Source organism: Plectropomus leopardus, chromosome 4 (genome assembly GCF_026936395.1).
Source record: "Plectropomus leopardus strain MGB_pleo_1.0 chromosome 4, ASM2693639v1, whole genome shotgun sequence".
In the NCBI taxonomy this organism is placed as follows: Eukaryota; Metazoa; Chordata; class Actinopteri; order Perciformes; family Serranidae; genus Plectropomus; species Plectropomus leopardus.
In genome coordinates this window covers 29,998,511-30,018,511 of record NC_142179.1, presented here as the reverse complement: position 1 = coordinate 30,018,511, position 20,001 = coordinate 29,998,511, and the positions used below count along the sequence as shown (strand labels likewise).

The window sequence follows — 20,001 nt, the reverse complement described above, 5'->3', positions numbered from 1 at the left end:
GAGTGTCTCTTCTGTCTGATGCTAGCTTTTGAACAAATAAACTCCCTCCACCCTCTATGTGCACCTGTGATTCACGTCATTCACTCTACTGATTGCATTTCTAATAATTTTCTTCTTGTTCATCTGACATTGATGAGTCTGAATGGAAGCAGTCGGTCCTGTCAGTCAAGGCTTTTGTTGTGTTGTCAGGGGAGCAGCCTCCGTCCTCCATGGCCCCCGCTGTGCTCAAGTCTCAGTCGAAGACGCTGGTGATTGGATCGACAGGTGGGAGCATGATCACGACTGGGATCGCCTCGGTACGTGTCCGGGGCAATCACACTAAGTGCCATTAAGATAAATTGCTGCAGACTAATGCCCCTCACTGTTGTCACAGCAAGTACTGTCTTCATGAGCGTCTTCACCGTGTCCGTAATCTATTCTGCACTCATCACTTTCCCATTTAACAGATTGTATTCTTCTGTTTTCTGTCTCAGGCGCTCATAAACCACCTTTGGTTTGGTAAGAGCCTCAAGGAGGCGATCTCTGCTCCAGTTCTTTATGTTGACTCTCAAAATGCTGTGAAGTTTGAGCCCAGCTTTGATAAGGTAATACACACTAAATACGCTAAATAGTTAAAACAGCATATATTTGCTCCATCTGAATCTCCCGTCCTCTTTGCCCTTCAGAAAGTCATCGAGGCTCTGAAGGCTATGGGGCACAAACATGAAAGTGCAAAACATTTCTACAACGTGGTGAACGCTGTGGAGAAGAAGGACGGCTGCATCTGTGCCGTGTCTGATGCCAGGAAACTGGGCGAAGCAGCCGGTTACTGAGATGGCGAACCGCTGGCATTGGCTATGCAGGAGGGCCTTAAGGTAACAGAGACCTTTTGCAGCCACAAAACCACAAAGACTGCAACAGATGGTGTGAAATCACTGAACAAGTAAGTGAACAACAGGCCGCTTCGACTGAACACACACAGTAACATGAGGCAGTTAAACATGTGGCGTCTGGACAGAACTGACTGTAACGGTGACATGATGGACTTCACTGTGCATGAAGAGACAACTATGACTGTATCTGACCTACAGTGACTCCTCTGTTGGGCTCTGCACATCTTAAACATTCCCACTCTTATGTTAAGGATCTGTCTTTTGTAAAAACTTTAATTCATTTCATTTTTCACATCATAAAAGTTACTACCTATTCATAGGTTGTGTTTCTGGTATTCACACTCTTAGTACTACTGTCATGTTTTATGTGGTATGAGCTGTCGTAGCATGCTTTATTTAATACGCAGTGAATGTTTTATTTTTACATGTTTCAAAGACCAGTGCTTTAATATTAAGAGAGGCATTATCAGACCTTAATGACAACACTATTGTGTGTCTTTCAACCATTTTTTAACATTAACGTTTTAAACTGAGTAAAATTATTACAGTCACTGACATTTGTAAGGGGAATATTTGACAGTTTTGCTGCTTTAATTAAAAAAGCAGTTCGAGCAAATTTTGTTGAGCACTGTTTTATGCAAGAGTCTCCCCTTCGTTAATGATCTTGTTTGTCTTATTTCCACATGAAATGTTGGAATAAATTGTTTTGGGGGTGGGGGGAAATAAACCCACTCAGTCTTATGGAGTAAGCAAACTTTGGCTATAAACAAAAGATTTTTGAAGCTCAATAAATTGTATTTTTCAATAATATTGCAATAATGGTAATTTTTTTTGTCCAGTGCATTAACAACTTGTTTAAACAGCTTATGAAGTAGATTTTAAAATTTGACTTAAAAACATTTTATATAAATGCATGGATGCTATTATTGGTGCCACTTTGCAATGGCATTTATGAGGTCAAAACAATAATGGCAAGAAAAGTGAACAAAACTGACTTTTCACTATAAAGGTCAGAGAGAGAAGGTGCAAAAATAAGAATGATGATGTTAAATACAGAAATAGCTCAAAAACAAATAAATCATGGCAGCAATCTATGACAACAACCAATAACAGCAGGTGCTTTATTTGGATGCACCAAAGTGGCCCTCAGCCGCCTGCTCAAAACGGGGTCACTGCTGCTGAAATCGGTAAATCCATTCCTCTGTGCCATAATGCATTCTGAACAATCTGCGTGACTTCTCGGTGCTGTTTTTCATAAATTATTTTTCATTTTTGTGCCGGAGCATGCAGCAGCTGGAGCACGATAATCAGATCAAATAGTGAGTCATACAAACAGGAGAGCAGTTTCCTGGGAGAAAGTTTGGGAAGAAATATGATGCACTTAAAATCTCTGCTCAAATTCCTACATGAGGAATGTTTTCAGTTCACACAGTTAAGCCAAATAAATTGATTTTGTTTTATACTTTACTTAAAATCCAAAGGAAATATATACGACCCCTGAGGGGGAAAAGGTCAGATAACAGGATCCTGGTGTTTTTTTGTGGTGGGTGGGCTCTGTTGCCCTGTCACATGGTATTTGGACCTCAGGGGGTGTGACAGTCACACTGTGCCCTGACCTTATAGGCACCACCTGTTGCAAATGCCACATTACCATGTCTGGCAGCAGAAACAAAAGGTTGCCAGGAGAGGATCATGGGTAGGGCCTCATGCAATGACCACCCTGCCTTTCCCTGGCAAACGGCGGCAGCTCAGGCGTTTCCCTGACAGCACACAGCGGCACAGATGATCTGCTGGCTCAGAAACAAGCACAGCACTTCCAGCGACCAATCCTGAACAGCACGTTCCGGGCTGATTTCTTTTATTGCCCTATTTACAGACTAATCTGCATAAATAAATCCTGCGTTTGTTTCTGTCAGCAGCTGCATGCTCTGCCTGTGACCCAGACATTACAGCAGTTCTTTTTTTACTCTGGGAATCTTCAAAAAAAAACAACAAAAAAACCACTTTTGATAGGGATCATTTTTTTTTATTGGCAGTCAGTGTTTGGCATGAGACAATTACACACAAGGCTACAAGGAAGAGTTTGACGTTGACACACAAAACATAACCTACAAACCACGTGGACAGTGCTCTCCATCATTCAAATGAAACATTCGACATGAAAGCGTCCGCTCTGACTGTAATCTACATTTGCTGAACCTGTTTCCTGTTTTATTTTGTAATCCCATAAACCACCAACCTTTTTTTTGTTTACCACCCGAGCTTACAGCAAGAGGTCGCTGCGCTCGGTTTCATAATTAAAGTCATTGCTATAATTACAGAGTCGGACAAAAGACAGAACACCAAAACAACAACACAAATAATTACAGCAGTAATCAGACGTTTTACTGTTACAAACACACAGAACAAACACTTAAACATTTATTATATATCTGGTGATGCGGGTATGCCGATTTCAATGATCCTTCTAACAATCAAGAGCCATTTGGTCATCAGTTTACCTTAAGGAGGTATACGTCCAGCTTTGTAAATAGTTATAAACAATGTACACAGAGTATATGTTATGGAGAAACAGAAAAAACAGTCCTCTTAAAGTGCTTTCAGTCAGTCTAACTTCATCATTATGTGCTACTGTAGACAGACTGGAACCTAAAGTAAACAGTCATGGCTGCGTCTCATAACAAACACAGGGCCACTGAAGTAGACGGTATCAAGAAATGGACATGACAACATATCTGCAGAGACAAACGGCAGTAGGACGAGCAGTTTGGGCACTGCTCAGACTCGGTGGCCCACATTAACACTTGTGTCATAAATGCAGTGAAACACTGTGGTGGTGACGACAGCAGCTCAATAATCACAAAGAGGTGAATATCAGCATTTAGGCAAGTACAAAAAAACAATCCGTGACAGCTACCCATTGTTGAGTCCTACCTGTTGTCTTCTAAGATTGCTTTGTTCACCAAAAGTGCACAAAAATAGCCCGTGGAAACACAAGAGAACCTTGTTTTGTGTCCTCATTTACATCTACACAAGGGCTGCGCGGGTATTCACAAGTGGACATTTGGAAAGGGGGGGAAAACGCAAAAAGTCTTGACCTAGCAGTTTTGCCAGCGTCACGTGACAGGTCGTCGGCTGTATAGTCTGTTGAACTTGTGTCATAGCTTTTGTTGAGAGATTAACAGAGAACACACAATGTGGAGCTAGGCCCTGCCTGCCAGAGATAGTCCCAGTCCTGGTAGAGAACCCAGAGGGACCCTCTGTTTCCAAACTAACTCGAACTTCAGCCACCGCCGGGATGCTGCTCCTCCATCCAACCAACTGATCTAAATCTCCTTGGGATTGGCTCCTCAGCTGCCACTGTCAGAGAAAGAGAGAGTGATAGAGGGAGAGAGAGAGAGAGAGAGAGCACCGGTTGATTAACTCTTCCAGCCCCCCTCCAATGAAACCGCACCTTGTTCCCAAGAGCGCCATCCACCAACACAGTAAGTCCGCCGCCGTGACCGTCGCTTCACTGTCATCTTGTGTGGGTTAACTCAGAGATGGTTAGGAATAGCTTGGTAGCCGTGTCGGGACGAGAGGTTCACAATGTGGGCACCGGTCTCCCCCGTGCCTCTGAGGGTGACTGGGCTCGTGGTGTGAGGGCGAGAGGGCGAAGGAGGTAAAGGAGTGCCGTGGGACAACGCCTCAGAGAGCGAAAGACCCCATCACCTCTCACAGTAGTGCAGGGTGAAGTCTTTGGAGAGCTGCTTTTCGCCCAAACTCCACGGCTCCAGCTCGAATTTGTTCCCCATGTCGTCCTCGTCCTCCTCCGCCTCGTCCTCCTCCTCCTCTTCCTCCTCGTAGTGGCTGGGCTCCTCGATGGAAGTCTCCAGGTGGTAGCAGTAAGGTTGACCCTCCGTGTACTCGTAGATCGTCGGTAGGCTGCTCTTTAGGCTGCAGCGCCGCCGCAACGCCACCAGCAGCGGCTGAGGCATGGTGAAAATATCCACGTTGTTGCCCAGGTCGATCCAGGCCAGGCTGGAGAACATCTTGGGGTCCTTGAGCATCTCGGTGAGGTCTTTGAGTATAGCAAGGGTGAGGCGGTTCCCGTTGAGAGCCAGGGTGCTGAGTTTGGGCAGCGTGGCGAGGAGAGGCAGGAGGATCTTCAGGTTGTCGTCCTGGAGTTCAGTAAAGCTGATGTCCACGGCCACCACGCTGTCTCTGTTGTTTTGGAGGTAGAAGGCGACCTGACGGACGTCACGGGTGGACAGCGGGATGCCAGATAAATCGACCGAGTCACTGGACAGCTTCTTCTGTAGAGTTGTCTTGAGACTATCGAAGACAACAAAGAGAATTCAGATGACTCATGAAAACACACAAACCAGTTTTCAGCTGCAGGGTGAAAGGATGGTAATTGGGAACAAGGCCCTGGTTTTATGTTGTGTTTCCTGTGTTGTATAAAGGAGGGGGTGACCGGGCCGGCATGGAGCGGAAGGCTGACACAGAGACTCCAGCATGGGGATTTACTAGTGTAAACAGAGGAGCCAAAACATCCGAGCGAGCCAGCAGCTTGAGCTTAAAGCGCTGACGGCCAGGAGCTCCTTACAGCACACAGCCAAAACAGATAACTACTTAAAAGATAAACTTTGGAAAAGATAAAACTTTCAATATAAGATATTTGCTCCCTGTATTTATTAAGACAGGAAATGATTCATTTTTTGGGGGGAGTGCTTTGTTAAGAAGATGCTACTATCTTGAGTCATTTTATTTTTATCATGCTTCTTTTTAAGTTAGCAAGATGGCCCCAAAACCTGTGTGCAGATTTCAGTGACATTTGGTGAAAAAGGAGTGGAACAATGGTTAGTTTTTGTGTGGATCTGAAGTGAAAATCAAGGAATTATTTTCCTAACTTTACTAAATAGGGCGTTTTTGACAATTTTTGCTATTGTATCATTGAACTAAAATAATGTCTTACGAGCATGATTGTTAACACTTAATGATCAGGGTAGAAAACATATGCTTCAAGTAATGCATGACTCATGATGTTGTATTACATGATGATGACTTCATGCATGATAATCACCATTAATAAATGATCTCATCACTATGGCTTTATGTGATTAGGTCAGACTTAATGGATCATCGGTAAAGGATTGTTAATTCATAGTGAGCTGGTTACATGATCAGTGGAAGCAAAAGGGTTGGAATATGAGTTTTAAAAGATTTATTGTCATATTTGAGAGACATGAAGTGTAGTGAAGTAAACAGTGGTGTATTAACACCAAAACATTTAACAAGAGCCAGTTGTCTTAGACTTGTTTCAGTCCACCGTTTAATGAAGTGATGAAAAACTGTTGCGTCAGGACTTGCAGTGTGGCTTGTCTCCATTACAACAATAACAGTTTCTGTTGATCAGTGAATCATGCAGCAACAGGGTAATATGTGCAGGATATCTGAGTGTTTTGGTGCACGGACTCAAAGCACAAGCCTTTTTCAAACCTTAAAGCCCTTTCAGGATTTTGTGTAATCCAAGCAGGATTTGAAGCTCAACTTAAAGACAAGTGATACTTTCTGCAGCATTGCTTTACATTGCAGTTGTATACATTTCTGCATTATTTACGCCCTTTTGTTTTCAGTCAGTCCCATATACCGATGCCCCCTCCCCCGAGGATGCGGTGTGTTTAACTCGAGCCGTTACTGAAGTGGCTTGTAATGCTGATTCAGTGTCAGAGTGAATTATAACATCCTCCGGCTGCCTGGTGACTTACTGTGACATCCACTGCAGTACCTGTCACTTGTCATGCTTTAAAGTGTTTTTTGATACCGTTGAAGATGGATGTGCCCTTTGCGGCATTTTAGAAGCAGGAGATGAGTTTATGAGCATCACAGTTGTTGAATTAACCGCAAAACACAAAAAGGGAGTATAAAACCCTCTCCTGAAGCTGGGCTAAAGGGAGTTTAATCAGCTGTTCAGCACAAAATCACGAGATAAAGACATTTTTCAAGGCTGCCGTATCTTTATCAAAGTCTTGTCTTGCCCCGCTCTGTTGTCTAGCCTTTTATATGACAGAACCCTCATTTTCTCTAGAGGCACAAAAGTCCTAATGGCCGGGGCCTGGCGGAGGCTCCCCTGCAGGTGTGAATAGGTTTCTGATCACACAACTCCTTCCTTTGTCAGACAGACTCATCCCTTTTGAGCTTGGGAAAAATGGATGTCTGAGGCGAACTCTCCGGAAGCCTCTTTCATCCTTCCTCCAGATTAATCTGACACCAGAGAACAAGAGTGTCGCTGATAACTTCCAGCGGACGCCTTTTTGGTGTCTTTACATCCACGGGAACACTGACAACAGGGTTCAATTTAAATGACAGAACCAGGTAACAGGTAAATGATTAAAAGGGTGTGGAAAACGCTATAATTTAGAGGTGTGGTGACTGTGAATCAAATCACATTCAATTTATAGTGTTAGAAGATGTCCTACGCAGCAAGCAGAGAGAAAATAATCCCTCCGTGCATCTCTGTGCTGAATTGAAGCCAATATTAAAACAGATAGTAAGTAGTAAGTATCTACAAGCACAATCATGTTATTTAATAAATGCCCATCCATTATTCATCAAGTAATCAATTTAATTAACATTGTATGATGATGCCATCTATTAGGTATTGTCACTTAAACAGTGAGGAAGCTCTGTGTGTCACTGATTTGATATAATGAGGCAGCATTTGAATTCAGTCTGCGTGGCTTTTATTATTTATCAACATAAGTCTTTGGGTTATCTGATTGTAATTGAAATGAGGAGAATTGTTATATAAAATCAGAAAATAATGTTTTTTTTTAAAACAGTTAAAATCCATATGCTAATAAATGACAGCTGTCATAAAAATCCCATTTTATTTCAACTATAAATAAGTATTTCCAGGAGTTCATCTGCTCCTCTCGACCCCCCCCCCCCAGGCTGTTATCACACTGCTCGTACCGTTTTGTTTTCTGCAGAGTCATTTACGGTTAAGCTTCGCTCTATTATTCATATCAGCAGCTCTGATGGCTGAAGCTAAACTGCACGAGAGATGAGCAGGCTAATCACATCTGCTCGCTGACATTTCATTTATATTTTCTATTCATTTTCTGATGGATTATATATGTAAGACTATATAGAGGAGTGTGCAACAGTGACACACACACACACACACACACACACACACACACACACACACACACACACACTAACTCACACCACTGCATTGTCCTTCATGGTGCTGGAAATCCAACCTCACAGCTCACAGTCCATATCAATAAAGGCAGTTCCTGAATATAAATTTCAACTCCATATCTTTTTGTTTGATGGATGTTTCGGGAAAAAAACACCAACTGGAGGAGCTTGCTCTGCCCAGTTTGTCCTTTCTGTCTCTTATACCATATGTGTTGATTTTGAGAGGCACGCAAAATTTTTGAACATGTAGTTTTGTCCCCTCCAGTAAAAACATGAAAGCAAGAGTTGACTTTTATTTTGACAAAATTGCAGATATTTATACCATAAATTGGTGCAGAAAAAGCACAAATAGGTGCTTGAAAATTCACAAAAACGGAGGAAATTAGGCTAAAAAATGTTATGGCTGAAGACGCCTAAACCCTCTTTTTATAAGCACCTCCTCCAATGTTGAAACGAAACCTACAGCTCTGTCTTACTCTGCATTTTCCTAGAACTGAAGCACTCAGTAAAAATGGCCGACGGTGCCGTGAGAAAACTTAAACATGCATACCTTGCTACAATATAATATCTAATGTTTATTAGTGACTAGGACAGTATGAGACAAAATTTAATTTTAAGTGATTTTCAAGTGATGGACTAAAAAGGCAGCTGCCACAATATGTTTTGGTTGTTTAGTTTCGGAGGTGACAGTGGGCACAAAGTAATTACGAGGTCAAAAACGGCTGATGGAAAAAGAAGATAGAGGTGTGAAAATTGAAGAGAGAGAGGGCCACGAAAGTGTTGCCAATTTTTATGCTCACATGAAATTACCCTTAAGGTGTGTGCGCCTCGGCAGCGTTTCTGGGTCACTGCTTCCATCAAGCTTATTGTCGAGCTCTTTCATATAATGTGAGAAAAAAAAAAAGGAAGAAATCATTTCTAGCAAAATTCAAATAAACTAGTAAGATAGATTAACAGGATTAGAGAGATTCAGACTTTAATTCAGTGTGGCATTTCAGTCAGAAATGTGTGTAAAGTATTTAGAACGGCCAGTGTGCACTGCTAATGCTGGATAATGAAGGGATGAACAATCCGGTGGCATTAAACCGGACTGAGCTGTTTCTGTTTCCTCTGAGTACAGAGAAACCTCTCAGAGGTTAGATTGTTGCATTTTTGCACAGATGAGGGCAGTTTGCCTGCAGCTCCACAAAGATGGAAGTTAGAGGGAAGTAAAATCCACCCTAAAACTATATTCATTAGTCTACATACTGCTCCACTAAATGTGTGCAGGTAAATCCTTGCCAGATGAAGAAATAGTTCAAAATGTTAGAAAAAAAACTCTTACCCGCTTATTTTGCAGAGTTCAAAATAAAGATTGATGCCACTTTAATTTATGTGTGATAAGTTTGAAGCAACAGCCAGGAGAAAGTTGGCTTAGCTTAGCATAAAGACAGGTCATGGTGGAAAACTGTTATCCTGGGTCTATCTGAAAGTAGAAAATCTTTTGTACAGATTAAAGTGAGATATAGCATGTTACTGGGTGAGCTTTAGACATGCTGGTAGTCAGGTTTTGTGACCCTGATCAGAGCAGACAGAGCAAATTATTTATGCTAAATTAGGCTAACTGGCTTCTGGCTTTGGCTTCCTTTTTACAGTGTACATACAGGAGAGCAGCATTGATCTTCTCAAGTTTTGACCAGCAAACAAATGGTTGCATTTCACAAATCTAGGTTGTTTTGGTGGGAGTTGCCGCATGTTGGAGATAATGTGTGTAGTCTGCCTTCTCTCTGATATGATCAAAACTAAATGCCCTTTGACTTGTGATGCTCAAAAATACATTTGATAAACCTTAATAGCCATGTCTCTTTCCAGAAAACATAATCCCGTTACGCAAGGTAAGACCTTGTTATGAGCAGTTTTTATTGATTTTTTTGCGCTTTGTGCATAGCAGAGTGCCATAGGCTGGATAGAAACTACAATTTTTTTGCCTATATCCATTTTTTTGACTGCCTGCTTACATCTGCTCTTAAAAAGTGACTCAAATTCCATATCTGCGTTTGCAACATTGCACCCATGGATCTATTATAAATCTTGCACCTGCTTAAATTTCGCATGCGCTTGAAAAAACGCGCGTGCGTAAGCGAACGTATGTGCGCACGCGAGACCAGCGAAAACTCGCGTTATCTGTACCCCAGTATTTACATTTTTCCCGGAAGCTTCCCCAAATGTAGTTTTACATCCTACAGAGGAACTTGTTGCTTACTGCTAACTCTACTAGTTTGTGTGTGTGTGTGTGTGTGTGTGTGTGTGTGTGTGTGTGTGTGTGTGTGTGTGTGTGTGTGTGTGTGTGTGTGTGTGTGTGTCTCGCGCGCGCATCGGTGAACGCGGCTCCCTCACAAGAAGCTAATGGCTACAGGCTACAACAAGGCTAAAAACAGGACACAAGTGACTTTTTTAAAAAACAACATGGCACATTGGGACCTCAGGACACTTGGATTACTCCGGACGAGCTGTATGGATTCATTATTTGGTTTTATTATGTAGTTTGTATTCTTATTTTTTCAAATCCTGGTCACGATTTGCATCACTTGGCTGGAAGATGAGTGCAACACCTTTACCCATGAAACTCTCCGGAAAAGTTTTGTGGACTATAAAACTTCACCCAACTTTCCATCGGCATGAGGGTGAGTAGATGTAACCAGAATGTCAAAAACATTGGATAAAAGCAACAAATCGGAATTGGACATCAAGACTTGTAGTGTAAATCCTGCCTAACACTCAACAACTCACACCAAAAGTATCTAGATTGATAAATAGTTCTATGAGTAACAGGGAAAATATGTATTTTTTGATTTTGGGGTGAACTGTCCCTTTAGCACAAACAACACTAAAATTTCCTAACCTCCCAGGACCACACTAGGCTTTAATGCATCACCCAACAATCTGATCTGCTCTCTTAAATAACAATAAAAATCTAAATGGAAATCTAACTTTGCACCAAGGAAATATTTGTGTTAGAATTTAAATCATTTCGTCACAATGTTTTATACAAGTTCAAAACCAGAAAAAGTATTTCCATGAAAGTGAGTTTTCTATTCACAGTGAGCGGCAGCCTGGTCCTGTCTCATCTCCTCCTGGCTGTGACAGGTGTTTGTTCATGAACACAACATCAGACGAAGCTGTCAGAGCTCACAGCATCAACTGTATTAATATTCTGTTTTAGGGTGGATTTTTGTTTTAATGATTCATGTTGCTCCTGCTGTCTCAGCCAGTGTCAAGACCGTCTCTCTCTCTGCAGGTTTACCAAGCCAACAACATGACTAAGTAAAAAAAAAAAAAGCCCCTTCAGCTAAGAATTTAGCAATCGTATGTATCTGCACATTTTCAGAGATGCTGTCAGTATCAGTTAGATCCTGTGTCTTTCCTCTTCTTGGCTGAATTAAAACGTCCACGAGCACAACAGAGCCGTGCTTGTGCAGCTCCACAGTGAAGTGTCTGATCCTGCCAGATCCCTGTGAATATGTCTTCGCTTTCCTCTGATACTGCATGTTGATACCTCCGACTGACTCATAATGAACCTGTCTCATCTCACTGTGTTCCCATTGTCTGCCTCTCAATCCTGAGATTATTTTCACCCCACGGAAAATGAATGCATTATTTGCGGTTCTAGCCGGCTGTAGAATAAGCAATTACACGAGAAAGACTTATGATACTCCTTATGAATAGGATTATTAAGCCAACACCTGGGCACAAAAAAAACTATTTGTACACAAGATAATTCCCTATTCATCATTTGCACATCAAAAGTAATTCACCCTTTCAAACAGATGCGTATAACTACATTTACAACATAATACTCGCAGCTTTTCTTCAGAAAAAGATGGATAGATTTGTTGCTGTGCCACTTCTGAAAAGAGAGAAAGGCCAGTGGCACCACACATCCACTGCACGGACTCTAGCACTTAAAAAGCAAGATGATTGACAGTTGTGGTTACCATGGCGTCCCCATCAGGTCAGCCTGTGGCCAGCTCCGTCCTAGCTCAATGTCAGCTACAAAGATGGAAATCTCTACAGCTCGACACGGAGCCGAGCCCTGCTCTCTGTTGTGCGTAGCTGCAGATTTATTACAGACTGGATGTCTGGACAGAAGGGCTTACCAGGCCTGGGATTTCCGTCTGGACATGCTCTGCCTCAGCCACTTTGAGTGCGGGGTCAGGTGGTAGATCAGCTGTCTGCAAATCTTATCTGAAGACTTTATAGTGTCTGCATCCTGTAGAACAGAGCAGGGAGAGTCATAATGGCACTTAGTACAAAGAGACCAACGGTAGTGACGCAGCAGCTTTCAGTGTGAGATTTTCTGCAAGAGAAAACATCTTTGCTGTTCATCATTTCACACTATCCGCACTTTAAGTTTCCTCCATTTCCTCACCAACCTGTAAGATCTTTCATTGAACAGAAAAATAAAAATGGTTTGTTGTTATTCGTGACGCCTTGAGCTACCCCTGAACAAAACACAATTTAGCTGCCTTGCTGGAGCAAGAAAATCTAATCACATGCAGTGTGCATCAGTGGGGAAAACACAGGAAGTACACAAGAGAAGTGAGATTTAACACCGCCACTGGTAAACACTGGTCCTCTCGGTTCATTTGCCATGTTGTGGCTGCTGGTGGCCATTGGCTGCATCAAAATAATTCAATAGTCACAGTTGGAGGTTGAGACAAACTGAGTTATGAATTCAGGTCAGACAAAACAGACATTTTTTTATCTTTATGCAACATTCAAAGCATTAATTTAGCGGCAAACAGCTATTTGCTGTAAGAAACAATGAAGTAACAGCATCCTGAGCCAAGAATGAAGTCTTGCTACCTTTCTATGTTTTGTGATCTCTGTTTGTTGTTGTTGTTGTTGTTGTTGTTGTTGTTGTTGGTCCAGCCATGTGTGCATGTTGGTACATGTGGGTCCCTAAATCTTTTTACACAGAGATCCCACGATAAGGCCGTAACGAAGACCTGGCTTTGCTTTTTTTGTACAGATCCAAATAACGCCAGCGTAATGCTGCCACAGTGCGATATCAGATAGCATGTCGGCGTTCCAGAAGCACAAGATGCATGACGTGAAGTGTCGGTGTCTAGTTCGAAATAGAACAAATGTGTTGGACAGCACTAGATAATAACAATGGCATAACGTGGCAATAACTTAATTTGTCGTTGATCTCGTCCTCTGCTTGGAGGGTAAGCAGCTCCCAGACCTAATTGTCTCCTCTACTTGCACTTATTTTTCTTCTTCTTAAAATTAGCCAACAGCTGCCAGCTGCTTTGAAATCTCTCGGTGGTGCTTTGTATAAATACACGTCGCCAAAATGTCACACTCCGTCCTGCCGACTGTCTATTTCACACAGATGTCAATTCAGCGCTGTTACTCCCTCCGCTGTCGGCTTAATGGCGATCTAACTCTGTCCCCACATACACAATCGTACCTTTTATACAGAATGTGGAGGAGGAATAATGGTGTAGCATTCTTGCCTTGAGTAGATAGTGTAAAAGGGACTCCTGTGAGTCGTCTGTCCCGCTGGCTAGCAAATCGCCGCTGCTTTGTACTGCACTAAAATGACGTTTACAGCCGATCTTAGGACAATGATGTTGTGAAGGCGTGGTGCCCAAGTTTCCCAGTTAACGCAACTAGCTCTGTTAGCACTGTTGCTGTTGTTAGCACTGTTTATAGAATCAGGACTGTTAGCAGCTAGACATCTGCTCAGCCACCTCCATGTTGAGAACCGTGTGTAGCCAATCCTACTGCAGACTCTGAATCAAGAACCCAGGAACAGCGCTGGGCTGTGAGGACAATTTTTTTCCCCATAGACTTTCATTATAAAAGAGACATCTGTAAATCAGTGGATACTTTTTTTTGCGTCAAAAACCCCTTGAAATTATTAATTTTTTAGAATCGTGATTTGATCCATTCAGTCCGATACCAATTCAAAAGTCTGGCAGATTTGCTTTATTGCATCATTTTTTTAATTCCCATTCAAGTTAGCAGGGTGCTAAACCGCAAGTTAGCTGCGTGGCTGCTGTAAGTGTCTACAATGTGGAAAATCTGGGTAATTTCAGAACATGGAAATCAAGCTGTTTTGGCTTCATGCACCACTTAGCAACTTTCATAGGAATGAACGAATTCCTGCCTCAAACGCTGTATCCAGTTCTCCTTATACATCAATGCTCTGAATCGTAGATATGCTTGGGATGCCGCATACAGCTCCTTTACTGGCTGAAAATAACAGAAAAGAAATGATTCCTTGTGGGTTATCGCTTGTTATTTTGTAGATATTAATAAGTCACTCCAATTGAATGACTTTTTAGGGAGGAGATCACAAAATGTAGTTACATAAATTTAACAAACTGCAATAAACAAAGTGGCAGGAAGAAAATTAAACAACCATAAATATCTAGGATTCATGCTAAACAGCTGGTCCTAATTCTAGCTGCTAAGAGGTAACATGTGTCTGCGGGAATTCTTTCAAGCATCCGTCTGTAGAAATGTAAGTCGATAACATCCTCAGATTGAATTTTCATTGATCTCGAGAACTCATTACTTCACAAAAGGAAACCATCGGGGGAGTATTTTTAGGAGAGGGCTTTGTTTCGCAGAACATAGAGCTGAGTCTTTGCGGATACTCTGCAACTGTTAAGGAAAGGAGGAATAAAAGTGAGCTGACCTTCTTAGGACACTGCATCTCTCGAGCCAGGCTGAGCAGCAGCTCGTGCGAGATGGGGTCCACGAGGTTGAGGAAGGCGGCGTTTTTGTACAAGATGTCGTTGAGCGAGGTGCCTTCCAAACCGAGATCCTACCAAAGTAGAGCAACATAAGAAGCATCACAACCGCAGCAAGATGAAAGTGTATTTTTAAAATAACATCCTGCAATAATTATAATCAGGTATCTAAAAGTGTGACTTTGGACCTGAGGAAAAAAAATGCATTAGGGATGGAAACAGGGCCCTGCTGTGTCAAGGGCAATGTGACTAGAGATGGAAAGATAAAAGAAGTGTTTTGTTTTAAATATTCATTAAAGGAGACAGGAGCTTTTTCATCTACAGTAGGAAAGTGAGATCTATGGGAAGTCACAGGGGAACGGGGCGTTTTGGCATATATAATAACACCATGGCATCGAGCCACATGTATCCCAACATGCCATAGCACATACAGTTTGACAGCTCCTGACTCTGATCCAATGTGAAAACATTGTAGATTTTGGCTATTTGTCGGGTCATTTTTCCATACTTTGAGGAATATGCACGCCTCACTGCGCAATGAGAATATTCTGCTTTCCTTGAGGTTCCTCTACCATCCCTGAAAATGTCAAAAATGCATGCAATCCCGTTATTATCTATGCATATGTATGTTTTTTACTGTTTTTTTTATATCTTTCACCTCATAAAAATATGCCAGCTGCCCTCTTGAACATGAAATTTTGAGCAAACGTGACTTAAAAGTTTACGCAGCACATAAATACATCTGCAGAGAGGTCAGAATTGACAGCTGTCATGGCAGCTTACTCATAAATATGACAAATCCAAGAGGATGTGCATTGAAAACAAATCAAACCGACTGAAAGAGGGAGATTTGAGATGACCTTTTGAGTGTGGCGAGACAGGCAACAGTCAGCAGTGCAGCTGTGCGTACTGAACTGTACTATCTGCCTTCATCAACACGTCCATCCTTAACGTCCTAACGAGGCAAGCCACGGCAGTTTCATACAGCCCATGCAACTTTAATGAGAGAAGCAAGCCTTCGAGACACGCTACAGTGGGCACACACCTGCACACATTTCTTTCCTCTCCAACACAATTGGCATTGATTGTAATAGACAGTTTGAGTGGGAGGCTGGCAGCTCCACATTACCAGCTCCCCTTTTAACAAGGGCAACAGTAAACACAGACTGAACCCAAGGCGGGGGGAGAAGCTGCTTCTGCCCTTCTGAAAAAAAAAACAAGGTATAAAAATATCTCGCTTCTGAGTTTAGACACGATCAGTTGTCGTGTGCGAGCGCGGCGTGAAGCCACAAATCCTTCCCATATCTACGGCACAGCTCAGATCTCTCTCATATCTGGAGCAGAGCTCGCTGTTACACACCAATTAAATCTGCCACGAACTCCTTTTGAATTCAGAGAACAGGATCTCTCAGATATCTGCCTGCAATGCTGCGAGGAAAGATAAAGTACGGCTTATTTAATAAAAGTGGAGCTCATTTAGAAAGCAGCGAGCCCATGTCCCCTGTGACGTGGCTGTCATGGAGCCCAGGCCCGGCCAGTTTATCTCCTCGGCTTGATTAAGGAGGTTCCACTCTCTCCTGTGTCAGGGCTTCAGAGTAATTAACGCTGGATTGGCTGACAGCTAAAAGACAGAGGGGGGGCCTGAGGGCAAGCAAACAAATGAGAATGCCAAGGCTGCCGTCACATCCTCTATGCACCTACATATTATTGTACACGTTAGGCTGAGGGCCACCTTGGTGCGTCGAAAGAAAGCAGCTGCCATTATCTGTTGTTATCATAAGATTGACACTAGGACTGTTTGATTCTTGTCCCTTAACGCTTTTTTTGGAGCTATTTATGTATTTAACTTTTCATCCACTGATGCTATTTTCTTAGTTTTTGCACCTACTCTTTGTGACATTTATTCTGAAAAGTCCAGTTCTTTCACTTTTCTAACTCGGTGTGTTGAACTCAGTGAATAGAATTTAAGAAAAGCACACACTGTGGCATCTGAATCTTATTTTAAAAATGTATTCAAGTATTATTTTAAAAACCAACATGGCTTAAGTCAGTTTGTGACAGTTGCCCTCATGCATTTCTTGCAGGAAATTTGCATCCTGTTTATCAGATTTTGTGGTGTTTCGGGATGTTTTAACATAGGAATTATTATTGCATAGGTGTAGCTTTCAATATTTAAAAAGTGCATTTGTCCCCTCTACTACAAAATAAAAACATGACAGTAGCAGAAGACTTTTACTTTGACAAAATTGAATGCATTCGCAGCATAAATTGATGCAGAAAATGCACAAATTGGTGCATAAATATTACCCAGAATGCAGGAAATTAAGTGTATGATGCTCAATTTTTTCCAGCAGGGGACCCTCAAAACCCCCCATTTCATGCATCCCCCCAATATCAAAATGAAACCTACGCCCTAGCATGATTTAATGCTACATATCCCACCGCAGGGGAGAAAAGGCTTTGAAAAAGCAAACCTGTAATTAAAATCCAACATCCTTTACTCAGGAAAGTGGAGCTGGATTGTGTGTCACATATTCTAGGTCATGATAACAACTACTTGTAGCTACAGTATTGTCCTTTTCAACTGAAGAGTGCATCAAATATAGTGCAACTATAAAAAAACCAACAATAAAAACAGTTGTTTTTGACTTTGGGTTTTAGAGGTTTTCATCAGCCAAAAAGGCAAAGAATCTTATGAAAATCATCAAAAAATGACAAGGTTTAACCATGACCACAGCAACCACAGCAAGACACTGCTAAAGCAATGTCACTGACCTAGATTTTCATTTCTGTGACCTTTTTTTTATAAAGTTAATGAAAGCTTTTGGAGAAGAATAATATTTTGTTTTGTGGAACACAAGACTCCAGGGCGTTACATAGATGCTGCTGGAGCACAGGCCATTACTGAGAGAGAGAGGGAGAGATGGAGAGATGGAGAGATGGAGAGATGGAGATAGAGATGCGTGCACACACACACACACACACACACACACACACACACACATTAGGAGTGGAGAGGGATGGAGAGGGCAGGTCGCCCTAATGGGAGCATTAGAACAGCCTTAGGAGAGGTGAGACTGTGGCCGTAGAGGAGGCAACAATGACAGATGTAGAGAGGCGGGTGGAGGAGGTGATGGTGGGGCTGTATTTGTGTTCATGGAAACTGTATCCTAGCAAGTGCGTAGGTTCCATTTCAACTTTTGGGGGGGGGGGTTAGGGTCCTTCGTCAAAGGTCCTCCGCATCAAAGACTTAATTTCCTGCATTGTTTTTATGCAATAATTTGTGCCTTTTCTGCATCAGTTTATTGTCAAAGTAAAAGTCCTCGGCTATTTCCATCTTTTCTTTGGGGCAAATCCACATTCTAAACATTGGGGCGATATTCCCCTCTGTGTCCCTTCCCCACAATCTACACCCATGCATCTATATATATCCATGAAAAGACAACAAAATTTGCGATAATGCAATGAGTGTGTGACCATTTCCTCTTTTAGAGTGCAGGTTTATCCCATTAAATCAAATGTCAACACCGAGCACGTTTACCCTCAGTGATAGTGAACGCTGTGGTGAGTCACACACTGTCTGCCACTGAAATAATGTGTCACAGGTACACAGCTCTACCAGTGGCCTACTTTCTATAAAAACAAATGCATCAAGAAGTGGCTGTGCATGCACCTCCAGAGGGAAAAGAGGAGTTAGGAGGGCTAGGGTCAGAGGTCACAGGCCAGGGTTAGAGCAGGGGCTGCAGGAGGAAGATGAAAGCACCTGTGGCACTGCAGGATACAGGACAGGTGCAGAACATATCAAATGCATCCGCACAGCTCCCGCTTGTCATCCATCTGTTGCTCAGGGATGTTTTGAGGATGTATGGCTGCAGGAGCATCAAAGCTGTGCACGGACTGTGTGTAGGCTATGTAAACAAGTGGCTCAGGCCGAGCTACGTGCAGTTTCTTTCTTACCTTCCTCAGTAATTTGAGCACGTCGGTCGCCTGCTCGATTCTGCGATCTCGGAGCAGCTTCTGGATCTCCTTGATCCACGCCACCCGCCTCATGTACGGGCTGTGGTTGGTCCTCCGCAGCATCCCGGGCAGTTTGTCCGATTTCAGCATCAGTGCAAACAGAAAGTCCCCGCCGCCTCGGCTGCCCCTATCGCTCTCTCCGGTGCTATCCAGAAGCTTGCGTCGCTTTTTGGAGAAATTCTCATTGTCCAGGCTGCTCTGCCGGCTCAGTCTGGAACCCATGTTGTTGTTGTTTTTTTCTACAGATGCGTTTCAGTTCAGACAATATTACCAAGAGGACGAACCCATGATCAGTTGTTGAGATGCTCCTCAGTGGTAGAAAAAAAAAAACAGCGCCGTGTTGTCTGGCGCTGCGGAGCTGCCTGGCTGTCAGCAGCACACTGAGGATCCGGTGCAGATCCCTCGACAGTCCAATTTATCACCGCTCTTTCATGCACCCGTCACGCGTTGCTATTTTGATTTCTCTCCCCTCTCCACCACCGCGGGCTACGTGCGCCTGGCTCGGATGATGAGGATGCTCCGGCTGCTTCATCCTCCGATCGTCTATGCTTTACGCTGCTGTTTAGGTTGGAGCAACGTGGAGCGTCCGACCAATCGCAGCATCTGGTGCCCGCTGCGCGTCTCTCCTCCCAGGCTTGAACCCCCCTCCCCACCCCCCGCTACAAGCAGCTGCAAGGGAGAATCAAAGAAAGGATGTCAGTGTTATTTTAGGCGATCATGCAACCGATGCACAATCTGATAAATAACGCTCAGGTCCTCCAAATAACTAGAAATGAAAAGACTCAAGTTTCAGCTTGTGTTTGAGTCTGGAGGGTTTGCTTATAGTTTCTTATCCTTCAGAAGAAATTTAAGTTTTTTCTGCTGTTGCACAAAGATGCGCTGTGCCATTGGCCCTATGCAAATATGAATTTCCTCTTTTGGCAGTCCTGTTGTCAGTCAGCCATTGCAGGAGCTGTCAAACTCTGTTTGCACCTGTCACGACTCCACTGAGTCATTGTCATTCTTTGAACAGCATCCATGACCCAGAGTGTGTTTCTGTCATGTGAATCACTATCTTGGTTCAGGGAACTTAAAGAGTTCTTATGCATGGAAGGATTGCTGCATGGGCCTACCAGGCACAGGCCCAGGAGGCCAGAGTGTAAGGGGGCCCCTGGCCCTCACCTACAAAGTGTCAC

General features: G+C 42.9%; 3 protein-coding genes across 4 annotated transcripts in view; 2 read left to right on the top strand and 1 right to left on the bottom strand.

Annotated features, from left to right (window-relative positions):
- The window catches only part of ggt5a (gamma-glutamyltransferase 5a), a 37,023-nt gene extending 35,343 nt beyond the window's left edge, over window positions 1–1,680 (top strand). For both annotated transcript variants that reach the window (XM_088077075.1, XM_042488224.2), the window contains 3 exons: window positions 190–296; window positions 474–584; window positions 666–1,680. In XM_088077075.1, the coding sequence (XP_087933201.1) occupies window positions 190–296; window positions 474–584; window positions 666–812 (365 nt within the window). In that variant the 3' untranslated portion in view covers window positions 813–1,680. The remainder of the gene's footprint in view (window positions 1–189; window positions 297–473; window positions 585–665) is intronic.
- Window positions 1,681–2,876: 1,196 nt separating this feature from the next.
- lrrc75ba (leucine rich repeat containing 75Ba) lies at window positions 2,877–19,434 on the bottom strand. Its single transcript, XM_042488730.2, has 4 exons — window positions 18,767–19,434; window positions 14,755–14,883; window positions 12,200–12,312; window positions 2,877–5,186 (listed from the first exon to the last, which is right to left on the bottom strand). The coding sequence occupies exons 1-4, from the start codon at window positions 19,046–19,048 to the stop codon at window positions 4,580–4,582; spliced, it is 1,131 nt and encodes a 376-aa protein (XP_042344664.1). The 5' UTR covers window positions 19,049–19,434; the 3' UTR covers window positions 2,877–4,579.
- The window catches only part of ggt1a (gamma-glutamyltransferase 1a), a 29,443-nt gene continuing 13,661 nt past the window's right edge, over window positions 4,220–20,001 (top strand). The window contains exon 1 of the mRNA XM_088077074.1: window positions 4,220–4,357. The gene's annotated coding sequence lies outside the window, so the exon portion shown is untranslated. The remainder of the gene's footprint in view (window positions 4,358–20,001) is intronic.

Coding starts and splice junctions, on each gene's coding strand:
- lrrc75ba (XM_042488730.2), bottom strand. CDS start 19,048: ATGGGTTCCAGACTGAGCCGGCAGAGCAGCCTGGACAATGAGAATTTC. Junction 14,884..18,766: donor TGCTCAAATTACTGAGGAAG/GTAAGAAAGAAA, acceptor CTACTTTGGTAG/GATCTCGGTTTGGAAGGCAC. Junction 5,187..12,199: donor AGACGGAAATCCCAGGCCTG/GTAAGCCCTTCT, acceptor TGTCTTCGATAG/TCTCAAGACAACTCTACAGA.